At 45.2% G+C, this 11,639-nt stretch overlaps 1 protein-coding gene across 1 annotated transcript in view; it reads right to left on the bottom strand.

The window, feature by feature from the left end:
* Window positions 1–6,816: 6,816 nt before the first annotated feature.
* Window positions 6,817–11,639, bottom strand: part of LOC311248225 (signal-induced proliferation-associated 1-like protein 2) — a gene marked incomplete at both ends in the record, with an annotated part of 21,607 nt that continues 16,784 nt past the window's right edge. The window contains one exon of the mRNA XM_084339148.1: window positions 6,817–6,963. Coding sequence (XP_084195274.1) covers window positions 6,817–6,963 — 147 coding nt within the window. The remainder of the gene's footprint in view (window positions 6,964–11,639) is intronic.

The raw sequence follows: 11,639 nt of genomic DNA on the forward strand, positions 1-11,639 counted from the left end.
ACTCTCCCCTATCTGTCTATATCACTCTCCCCTATCTGTCTATATCACTCTCCCCTATCTGTCTATATCACTCTCCCCTATCTGTCTATATCACTCTCCCCTATCTGTCTACATCACTCTCCCCTATCTGTCTACATCACTCTCCCCTATCTGTCTACATCACTCTCCCCTATCTGTCTCTATCACTCTCCCCTATCTGTCTATATCACTCTCCCCTATCTGTCTATATCACTCTCCCCTATCTGTCTACATCACTCTCCCCTATCTGTCTACATCACTCTCCCCTATCTGTCTATATCACTCTCCCCTATCTGTCTATATCACTCTCTCCTATCTGTCTATATCACTCTCCCCTATCTGTCTATATCACTCTCCCCTATCTGTCTATATCACTCTCCCCTATCTGTCTATATCACTCTCCCCTATCCGTCTACATCACTCTCCCTTATCTGTCTACGTCACTCTCCCCTATCTGTCTACGTCACTCTCCCCTATCTGTCTATGTCTCTCTCCCCTATCTGTCTATATCACCTCTCCCCTATCTGTCTATGTCTCTCTCCCCTATCTGTCTATATCACTCTCCCCTATCTGTCTACATCACTCTCCCCTATCTGTCTATATCACTCTCCCCTATCTGTCTATATCAGTCTCCCCCTATCTGTCTATATCAGTCTCCCCTATCTGTCTATAGCAGTCTCCCCCCTATCTGTCTATATCAGTCTCCCCTATCTGTCTACATCACTCTCCCCTATCTGTCTATATCACTCTCCTCTATCTGTCTATATCAGTCTCCCCCCTATCTGTCTATATCAGTCTCCCCCCTATCTGTCTATATCAGTCTCCCCTCACTCAACCCATGCCTGTACAACACACCCACTGAGTCTTGTCTGCTCCCCCGTATAAGTACTTTGTCAGCTCCCCATTCTGCAGAGATACAGGTTGGTGCGTTTGTTGCTTCTCTCCGTGAATATCTCCAACGCTGCAACATGTGCTTTCATTACATTCCACCCTCAACCAAAAGACTGTTGTCGCGCTTCTGTGAATAATCTGTTTAGGCTTAACCCTTTCACTACCACACTACCGAATGTTAACCGTCTGTAGTGTTGTAGTGAAAGTGTTAACCTTCTGTAGTGCGGTAGTGAAAGGTTAACCTTCTGTAGTGTGGTAGTGAAAGGTTAACCTTCTGTAGTGTGGTAGTGAAAGGGTTAACCTTCTGTAGTGTGGTAGTGAAAAGGTTAACCTTCTGTAGTGTGGTAGTGAAAGGTTAACCTTCTGTAGTGTGGTAGTGAAAGGTTAACGTTCTGTAGTGTGGTAGTGAAAGGTTAACCGTCTGTAGTGTGGTAGTGAAAGGTTAACCTTATGTAGTGTGGTAGTGAAAGGTTAACCTTCTGTAGTGTGGTAGTGAAAGGTTAACCGTCTGTAGTGTGGTAGTGAAAGGTTAACGTTCTGTAGTGTGGTAGTGAAAGGTTAACCTTCTGTAGTGTGGTAGTGAAAGGTTAACCGTCTGTAGTGTGGTAGTGAAAGGTTAACCTTCTGTAGTGTGGTAGTGAAAGGTTAACGTTCTGTAGTGTGGTAGTGAAAGGTTAACCGTCTGTAGTGTGGTAGTGAAAGGTTAACGTTCTGTAGTGTGGTAGTGAAAGCATTAACCGTCTGTAGTGTGGTAGTGAAAGGTTAACCTTCTGTAGTGTGGTAGTGAAAGGGTTAACCTTCTGTAGTGTGGTAGTGAAATGGTTAACCTTCTGTAGTGTGGTAGTGAAAGGTTAACCTTCTGTAGTGTGGTAGTGAAAGGGTTAACCGTCTGTAGTGTGGTAGTGAAAGGTTAACCGTCTGTAGTGTGGTAGTGAAAGGTTAACCTTCTGTAGTGTGGTACGCCTGAATTCTTTAACTAACGGATTTCCAGTTCCGCGTTCGCATTCTGCGCTGATTGGCCACTGACGTTTCTGGTCGCAATCGTGTGACGGCAAGTTCTGCCACCGGTTAAGCTTAGGCACTCTTTCGAAGTTGGTTAAGGTTAGAGTTTGTCTTAGAGCAGGGCGATAGAACACCAGCCCTGATTCCAAACTCTAACCTTAACCAACTTCGAAACAGTCGCCTAAGCTTAACCAGTGACAAACTAGGCGTTAGGTAGTTTGCTGCTGTTCGAGGCGGAAATGGGCGCGTCACGCGATTGGGCGCACATGTCACATGACCAGAAACGTCAGTGGCCAATCAGATCGCACCAGAAACGTCAGTGGCCAATCAGATTGCAGAACGCGAACGCGGAACTGGAAATCTGTTAGTTAAAGAATAGACGCGTGTGGTACATGTAGTGAAAGGTTAACTGTATGTAGTGCGGTAGTGAAAGGTTAACCGTCTGTAATGCGGTAGTAAAAGGTTAACCTTCTGTAGTGCGGTAGTGAAAGGTTAACCTTCTGTAGTGTGGTAGTGAAAGGTTAACCTTCTGTAGTGTGGTAGTGAAAGGGTTAACCTTCTGTAGTGTGGTAGTGAAAGGGTTAACCTTCTGTAGTGTGGTAGTGAAAGGTTAACCTTCTGTAGTGCGGTAGTGAAAGGTTAACCTTCTGTAGTGTGGTAGTGAAAGGTTAACCTTCTGTAGTGCGGTAGTGAAAGGTTAACCTTCTGTAGTGTGGTAGTGAAAGGTTAACGTTCTGTAGTGTGGTAGTGAAAGGTTAACGTTCTGTAGTGTGGTAGTGAAAGGTTAACCTTCTGTAGTGTGGTAGTGAAAGGTTAACCTTCTGTAGTGTGGTAGTGAAAGGTTAACGTTCTGTAGTGTGATAGTGAAAGGTTAACCTATTGTAGTGTGGTAGTGACAGGTTAACCTTCTGTAGTGTGATAGTGAAAGGTTAACCTTCTGTAGTGTGGTAGTGACAGGTTAACCTTCTGTAGTGTGGTAGTGAAAGGTTAACAAGATTATTCCCCATCATTATCATATTGTGGAATTGTACACTAATCAAGGGAAGATGTGGAACAGCTGGGTTGGCATGCGATGGACATCACCAGGGCATGGCATGCTAGAGAACGACATATAAACAAAACATTCCCAAACAAAACATTACCAGATTAATCTAAACGTTACTAGATTAACGTTTCATATCCGTGCTTTCAAAACATGTTGGCCTCGACAAGCCAAATAGTATGGAAAACACTGCTCCTTATTTATATTTTTTTTATTTAATTTTTTTTAAACTACATTTATTTAAAAAACAAAAAAAAGCAACCAGTGTCCCATCTGGGATGAGACAGCCTTTACGGAGAGGAACATCTTGTTAAAAGCAAAACAAACCAACAAACTGTCACCTAGCAGCATCCAAATGTTGGAATTTCCACACAAAAAATAAAACAGAAAGAGAGAAGAAAAAAAAATCATCATTTATATATTTAAATATATAATTTTGCCCTGGCAAGCTACACACTTTACAACACACACAGAGCCGTTATCTTCCCTCTCCTCAGTGCAGAAAAAAAAAATACCCTTAATAAAATAAACAACCTTTAGGTTAAATAAGCTTAAATAATGATGTTAAATACAAGACACTTCTGTGGTGGATCTGTACAGGAATAAACACAGTTGGCATCGTAAGTGTGGGTCACTGGGGCTGGAGCTCTGGAGCGCTGGTCACCACTGGGGCTGGAGCTCTGGAGCGCTGGTCATCACTGCATATGAACACGTTTTTGCTGTGATAAACTACACACACACACTCATATATACACACACCCACACACACACAAACACACTTGTCCACACACACCTATCCGCACACACAAACACAAATAGGTGCACGCATACACATGTACATACATACACACACACACACACACACACACACACACACACACACACACACACACACTTGTCCACACACACATACACACACACACACACACACACACACACACACACCTATCTGCACACACACACACACACACACACACACACACAGAGACACAGAGACACACACCTATCTGCACACACACACACACACACACAAATAGGTGCACACATACACACACACACACACACACACACACACACACACACTTGTCCACACACACACACACACACACACACACAGAGACACACCTATCCGCACACACAAACACAAATAGGTGCACGCATACACATGTACATACATACACACACACAAACACACTTGTCCACACACACATACACACATCAGGTGTTCTATGTCAGTGAGCCACAAACAAGGCATGTGTTTATGAGAGAGAACTAAAAGCGAAAAGAGAAACAATTAATTTACAACCAAACCATTTTTTTTGTGTACGTTTTTTTCTTTTAGGCACCGTCACTTCCTGCTTCATAAATACAACGTCAAATACAACCGGGGCTTCTCGACAGGAATTGTTTGCGTTTTTTTTGTGTGTGCTGCTGAGTCATTTTCTTTTTCTTTCTTTCTTTCCCCCTTTTTTTGTTGTTGTTTCGAAAAAAAACACAGTTTTGTAACTACCACTTTTCTTATTGCTAGGACATGGTGACAGTGAATATAAACTACCAACAAAAGCTTTATTTGTTCATTATGTGTGTGTGTGTGTAGGAGGAGGAGGGGGGCGAGGCGGGGGGGGGGGGGGGGGTGATGCACCTCGAACTTTTGGGGGGAAAACCGGGAATCAGAAAGTCCAGCGAAAAATACGATTCTCAGTTGAGCTACATTCATTTTACATCTCACAACTTCCGTCCGCAAAACAGTAACATCACTTCTACCAACACCTGCCACCTGGTGGTGGGTTGTTCTCGGTGCAGGCGGACACCAGGTACCACACGTCATCGTGTCCAGGTCACAGTACATACATCCTTTCCCTCCGTCCTCTCCTCTCTCTCCATCCCTTCATCTCCTCCTCCTCCTCCTCCTCCTCCTCCTCCTCCTCCTCCTCTCCTCATCCTCGAAGGCGGAACGAGAGAGGAGCCAGGCAGGAACAGCTGAGAACAGCGCAGTGGAGTATACTGTACAGTAGAATGGGGACATTAGGTAGATCATATGTATATAACTACAGCAAACTAGCTTGAAGGATGAACCTAGATACTCCAGAGAGAAGCATTTTTTTTTTCGTCCAAGGAAATGTCTTTCGTTGCGCGTGTGGGGCAGTTCGTTGCGTGTGGTGCGCTGCCTAGCGCATAAATAAAATAATTCACTTTCATTCACTCGTCTTTTAAGCTTCCTCCGGTGAACGTTAGCAGCGCTCATTGTTTTTTTTGTCGTGCCGGCAGGTCGGCCACGTCGCTCGCCACCTCCCTCCCGCTCGCGTCTGCTCCCGTACGTACGTCCGTTCGGCGGGAGGGCCCCTCTGCTGTACGACACGTCCGCCGTCCGCGGTGATTTGGACGTGCCGTATGCCGATTGACACCGGTTCACACATCGTTCAAAATCCTCCTCCTCCTCCTCCTCCTCCTCCTCCTCCTCCTCCTCCTCCTCCTCAAAGAAACAAAAGTATCCAGTTCCAGGCTTTTACATTCCTCTACTGGTCTCAGGCAAGCAGGCCGGGCCGAGGGGTTGGTAACTTAGACAGGGCATAGGGCTTGGTAACTTAGACAGGGCATAGGGCTTGGTAACTTACTGTAGGCAGGGCATAGGGGTTGGTAACTTAGACAGGGCATAGGGCTTGGTAACTTAGACAGGGCATAGGGCTTGGTAACTTACTGTAGGCAGGGCATAGGGGTTGGTAACTTAGACAGGGCATAGGGCTTGGTAACTTAGACAGGGCATAGGGCTTGGTAACTTAGACAGGGCATAGGGCTTGGTAACTTACTGTAGGCAGGGCATAGGGGTTGGTAACTTAGACAGGGCATAGGGCTTGGTAACTTAGACAGGGCATAGGGGTTGGTAACTTAGACAGGGCATAGGGCTTGGTAACTTAGACAGGGCATAGGGGTTGGTAACTTAGACAGGGCATAGGGCTTGGTAACTTACTGTAGGCAGGGCTTAGGGGTTGGTAACTTAGACAGGGCATAGGGGCCTATGGGTTGGTAAATTAGGCCGAGCCTAGAGGCCTAGGGGTTGGTAAATTAGACAGGGCCTATGGGTTGGTTACTTAGACAGGGCCTATGGGTTGGTTACTTAGGCAGGGCCTAGGGGCCTATGGGTTGGTTACTTAGACAGGAACTACAGTAGATGCCTATGGGTTGGTTACTTAGGCAGGGCCTAGGGGTTGGTTACTTAGGCAGGGCCTAGGGGTTGGTTACTTAGGCAGGGCCTAGGGGTTGGTTACTTAGGCAGGGCCTATGGGTTGGTTACTTAGGCAGGGCCTAGGGGCCTATGGGTTGGTTACTTAGACAGGAACTACAGTAGATGCCTATGGGTTGGTTACTTAGGCAGGGCCTAGGGGCCTATGGGTTGGTTACTTAGACAGGGCCTACAGTAGATGCCTACTGGTTACTTAAACAGGGCCTAGGGGCCTAGGGGTTGGTTACTTATATTCTCTCCAGCCCGCCCCCCCCCCCCCCCCCCCCCGCCAGCCAGAGACGAGCAGGTTTCCCATGAGTCTCGTTTGCTACAATATGAGTCCAGCTTGGTTACTTCCAAAATGTCCCCAACACCATCGACAGAGGGGGTTCCCAAAGCAAGTTTCTCCACACTGGGGTGGAAAAGGGGTCTCCCAAACACTGTTTTTTTTTTTTTTTTTTTTTTTAATAGTTGTCATCTGCTCTTGGGAGCCTGTGATGTGATGTGATTGTTTGTGGTTTGTAAGGTTTGTTTGTCCCAGGGGGGTCTTTGCTCAGGAACAGAGTACATCCCTAGGGTTCGTGCTCTCTCTCTCCTCTCCCCCTCTCTCTCTCTCTCTCTCTCTCTCTCTCCGCCCTCTCACTCAGGGTTTCTTGTCGATGGTGTGGAAGAACCACTCGGTGAACTTTCTGAGCTGCGCCGCCGCCGTCTGGCTCTCCTCCTGGAGGCGCATGTTGTCCTGCCGCAGGTGCTGCACCTCCACCTGGAGGATGGCCTTGTCCTCCTTCTCCTGTCAACAACAACATAAACACATCAGGGTTAGGGCGAGGCTTTGTCCCAAGATGCAACACTGAACGTCACAGGAAGTCCTTCATTCCAATAGGCGTTATTTTTTTTCCTAGCCGCATTTCTCTGAGACGCTCTCCGATTGGCCGACGCCTGTTTCTACACTGGTTAAGCTTAGGCGCTCCTTCGAAGTTGGTTAAGGTTAGAGTTTGTCTTAGAGCAGGGCGATAGAACGCCAGGTAGTTTGCAGGCTGTTTGACCCGGAAATGGGCAAAGACACAGCTCGTAACGCGATTGGGCAAACATATCAGTGGCCAATCAGAGAGCGTCAGTCAGTGGCCAATCAGAGAGCGTCTCCGAGAAATGCGGCTAGGAAAAAAAATAACGCTTCCAATAGCCATCAGAATGTATAACGCCTCACTGCGCACAGGGTAACAGTATAAATTCTTGCATATCTGCCTGTACATCTATATTGTACTGTATATTATTTGGCTGTATATTTTAGATTGCAGGTCATTCAGGTAATTGAAAATATCAATAGAATAGGTTGAGCAGATTTGATTGATTGGTTATTGATTGATAGCAAACTAATACTGTATATACAGGTAGGCTATTCTATTAACCCTGGGCCATTTGATACTAATATATACACTATTATATACAAATATACGATCAACCCTGGGCCATTTGATACTAATATATATACTATTATATACAGGTATACCATCAACCCTGGGCTATTTTGTACTAATACAAGTATATCACAAATGTAACAGTATGTAAATGATTAGTTTAGATTAGATTAGATTAGATTTTTATATCTGTATAGCTATATATTGTGTGTGTCATAAATGTCATTATGAATTGAAAATGGGGGACCCTGATGTAAACAAGACGAAAGTCTTTCTCTGGTCTGCATCCCCTTAACAATTGTGTGTATTGAGCCGTACTGTACCCATTCTGCAATCTGTTAATTCAAGTTTTCAATCAATCAATCAATCAACCCTGGGCCAATGGACACTGAAATAAATTGTAGTTGAAATAAAGTGTTGCAAACAGCAGTGCTGTTAATAAAAGTCCAGCCTGCTGTTACTCAAGTGATGGTAAAGGTGGCGTCATCTTCCCTGTGCCATCCTTGATGTGGCCTACAGCATCGATTGCAGCAGCTAAAAAAAATGTGGTGGAACAGGTACCCATGTACATGTCAAAATACTTCCCATAGGTCAGTGAATACCACAACCACTACACCAGAGGAAGCTCAACAAATCATGTTAAACCCAGATTCGGCTCAAACAAGGGACTAAACATGTTTCGCAATTATGCCACATCAATGTGGAACGCCCTACCCAAAGCTGTAAAGGAATGTGAATCCCTACCCACATTCAAAACCGCTCTTAAAGAGCACCTACGGGAGGCTGCAATTCGAAACTGGCCACCGTAAATGCCCAAAACCCCCACCACCTCCTAATAGACAGTCTCCTCCCCACCGCATGTATATATTCCCTCCCCGCCGTATGTATATTTCTCTCCCACCCACCCACCCCCTCCTAATGTACAGTCCCCTCCCCATCATATGTATATACTCTGTCAGGATCTAGGGGTAACAGTACTGTATATTTGAATACCGTTTATGTCACAAATGTATCAGTACTAAATACCTATATGTCCCTATGCCATAAATGTCATGTATGTTGTGTATGTCATAAATGTCTATATGAATGTAAAATGGGGGACCCTGATGTAAACAAGACAAACGTCTTTCTCAGGTCTGCATCCCCTTAACAATTGTGTGTATTGAGCCGTACTGTATCGTACCCATTCTGCAATCTGTTAAATAAAGTTTTCATTCATTCAACATAGGAAACGTTCATTGGGGAAAGTCCGGGAGTGTTGCATATTTGGATTTGATGGTGGTTTTTGTTCTTGATCTATAGGGAGGTGTAGTCTGACGTCACTGGTTGTTCCACCCGTATAGGGATTTATCATTGGGAAAATGGATTATCGGCTATTGTAACAATTCTGCCGCATGGAAATTGAAAAGCTTAAAATGTTTGCACAAAATGAGTCCCCTTCTATCACTAACATTATTGTTTAAACATTTTTGGTTGAAATAAAATTTCGCGAATTTTCTTTATGATTAATTGCGAATATATTCATGTTGAGCTATGGATTGTGGATGAATACGCACAGAAAGGTACACCGTGCCAATGTTAATGCTTTATTTGTTTTAAACGAGGCGATTTAGAAATGGGCAATGGGAAAATACATTGCGTTGGACAGAGGGTGGAACACGGAAAACGGCAATGACGTACACCTCCCTATTGTGATGCTTCTTCTTGACTTGTACGGCCCAAGGGGGCAAATCCATGTGATCTCGGGCTCTACAAACACATTTGATTTATCACGTTAGCGGTCTCTCTTCAGTGCAGCTCAAATGGGGAACATTAGCATTGTGGAGGCCGTGGTCGTTCAGCTCTCTCTCTCTCTCTCTCTCTCTCTCTCTCTCTCTCTCTCTCTCTCTCTCTCTCTCCCTCTCTCCCTCTCTCTCTCGCTCTCTCTCCCTCTCCCTCTCCCTCTCTCTCTCTCCCTCTCCCTCTCTCTCTCCCTCTCCCTCTCTCTCCCTCCCTCTCTCTCTCTCTCTCTCTCAACCCATTAGCAGGGGAGGGGAAACGCTCGCCCGCGCCGACACAATGAGGAACGGAAGCGGGATATTGAAATAAGTGGACGAGGTGGTAATTCAGAAACCTCTGGGCACTATTATTCAAACGGCTGGCCCTCCTGCATTGTTTGACACACATTTCCTCCCTCGCCAGACCCCCTCAGCGCGGGCACAGGAGCGCGTGACGCATGTTATCTCAGCGTGGACACAATAGAAATAGGAAAAGCACACAGGAGACTCACGGTACCACAGCAAAGTATTTTCATTTCAACAAAGAAAAGAAACTGTGAAATCATTATGCCTGACCCAGAAAAGAGCTGCTTATTGAAGCACATTGAGAGAGGTAAGGTAGGAGGACACTGTGTTTTTATTTTTGCAGACTTCAGAATCTAATATTCACCTGGTGTTTTATATTTTAACTAGTGGTGCTGTCAGGCGATTAAAGAAATCAATCTAATTAATTACAGGATTTGTAATTAATTAATCTAATTAATCGCATTTTAATCGCATAACCATTTTAGGCCTGATGTTTTATATTCTATAATCATATTTAAAATTGCATGTGTCCGGATGGCAGAATTCAGTACTGTATCTACAAAACCTTCTGTTTAATCATCTTCCCTTTATTCATTTTTCAGGTCTGGACAATTTTTGCACGGTGTTATTCACAGTCAAATAAAAAAAATAAAAATGTAATTGATATTCTCATTTGGTTCATTACAATTTACTCAAGCCTAGTAACAGACACAGTATTTCTGACACTGGGAATACATTCCCTGAGATCCATAGATCCATAGGCATCTGAAAACACATGTTTTTAACTTGGCTTTTAACTGTATTTAGTATATTCCTTTTGTTTTAATCATTTTTATTTAACTCTTTTATTTTTTCTACTTATTTTATTGCTTGTGATATGCAATTTGTCTACCGAGCCATGCATTGTATTATTAATTTGTAAAAAAAAAAATTAAAAGTGTTGTCAAAGCACTCTAGGGCTGCTGCTTTCTATCGCATGAAGGGTGCTTTATAAATAAAGTTTATTATTATTAGTATTGATCTCAGAGATCAAAGTAAGAGCTCATGCTCCAGCTGGTGAAGACATCAGGTCACTCTCAGGTCAAAAGGGTTCGACCGTGTGGCTCTGGAAGAGTGGGCTGCACCCGGCGCTCAGTAGTTGGATCAAATGATCTCCCAGGGGAGGGAACGGCTGCATTTATATAACAGCTTTTATCCAAAGCGCTTTACAATTCGTTCCTCACACTCTACCCATCCACTCACACACTCACACAACCGACGGCGGAGGCGACCATGCGAGAGAGGTGCCGACCTGCTCATCGGGAGTTAAGGAGGGTTAAGTGTCTCGCTCGAGGACCACTTCGACACACGGTTCCCCCGTAGAGGAGGAGCACCGGAATCGAACCGGGAACCTTACCGGATTACCAGACGACTGCTGCTCTACCGTCGCCTCCCGCCTCCCGTCCAGATTGAACTCTGCCATTTGAAAGGGGAGAAGATTTGGCCCCCGATCCATAGATCTGTGACTTGGCCGTAATAATAATAAGGTCATTTATATAGGCCTGATATTCTATATCGTCGCCTTCTTAAAATAGTGACCTATAAGTCATAACTTCACGAGCTTCAGTGATCTGGCAGCATCTCCTCTGCAGACTCTCCACATCTCCCTGGGAGGCCCGGCCCAAAAAACAGGTCGAGGCGACGTGTTCCGGAACCGACCAAGGGCACGACGTCGTCTATCTGGGTCAGTACATCACAGGGAGCCTGGGCTGAGCCTTCTGCAGCAGCATGCACTGTACCCGTGCGTCCCATAGGGGGCAACGGTGGCTCGGGGGGAGGTAGAGCAGTCGTCCGGTAATCCGGTAAGGTTTCCCCCGGTTCGATTCCCACTCATCGGTCACTTCTGCTGGTAACCGTGGTAACACGCTGCCTCCTCATCACTCTGCTGGTAACCGTGGTAACACGCTACCTCATCATCACTCTGCTGGTAACCGTGGTAACACGCT

The sequence above is a fragment of the Notolepis coatsorum genome (genome assembly GCF_963971535.1).
Source record: "Notolepis coatsorum genome assembly, contig: SCAFFOLD_1185, whole genome shotgun sequence".
Classification (NCBI taxonomy): Eukaryota; Metazoa; Chordata; class Actinopteri; order Aulopiformes; family Paralepididae; genus Notolepis; species Notolepis coatsorum.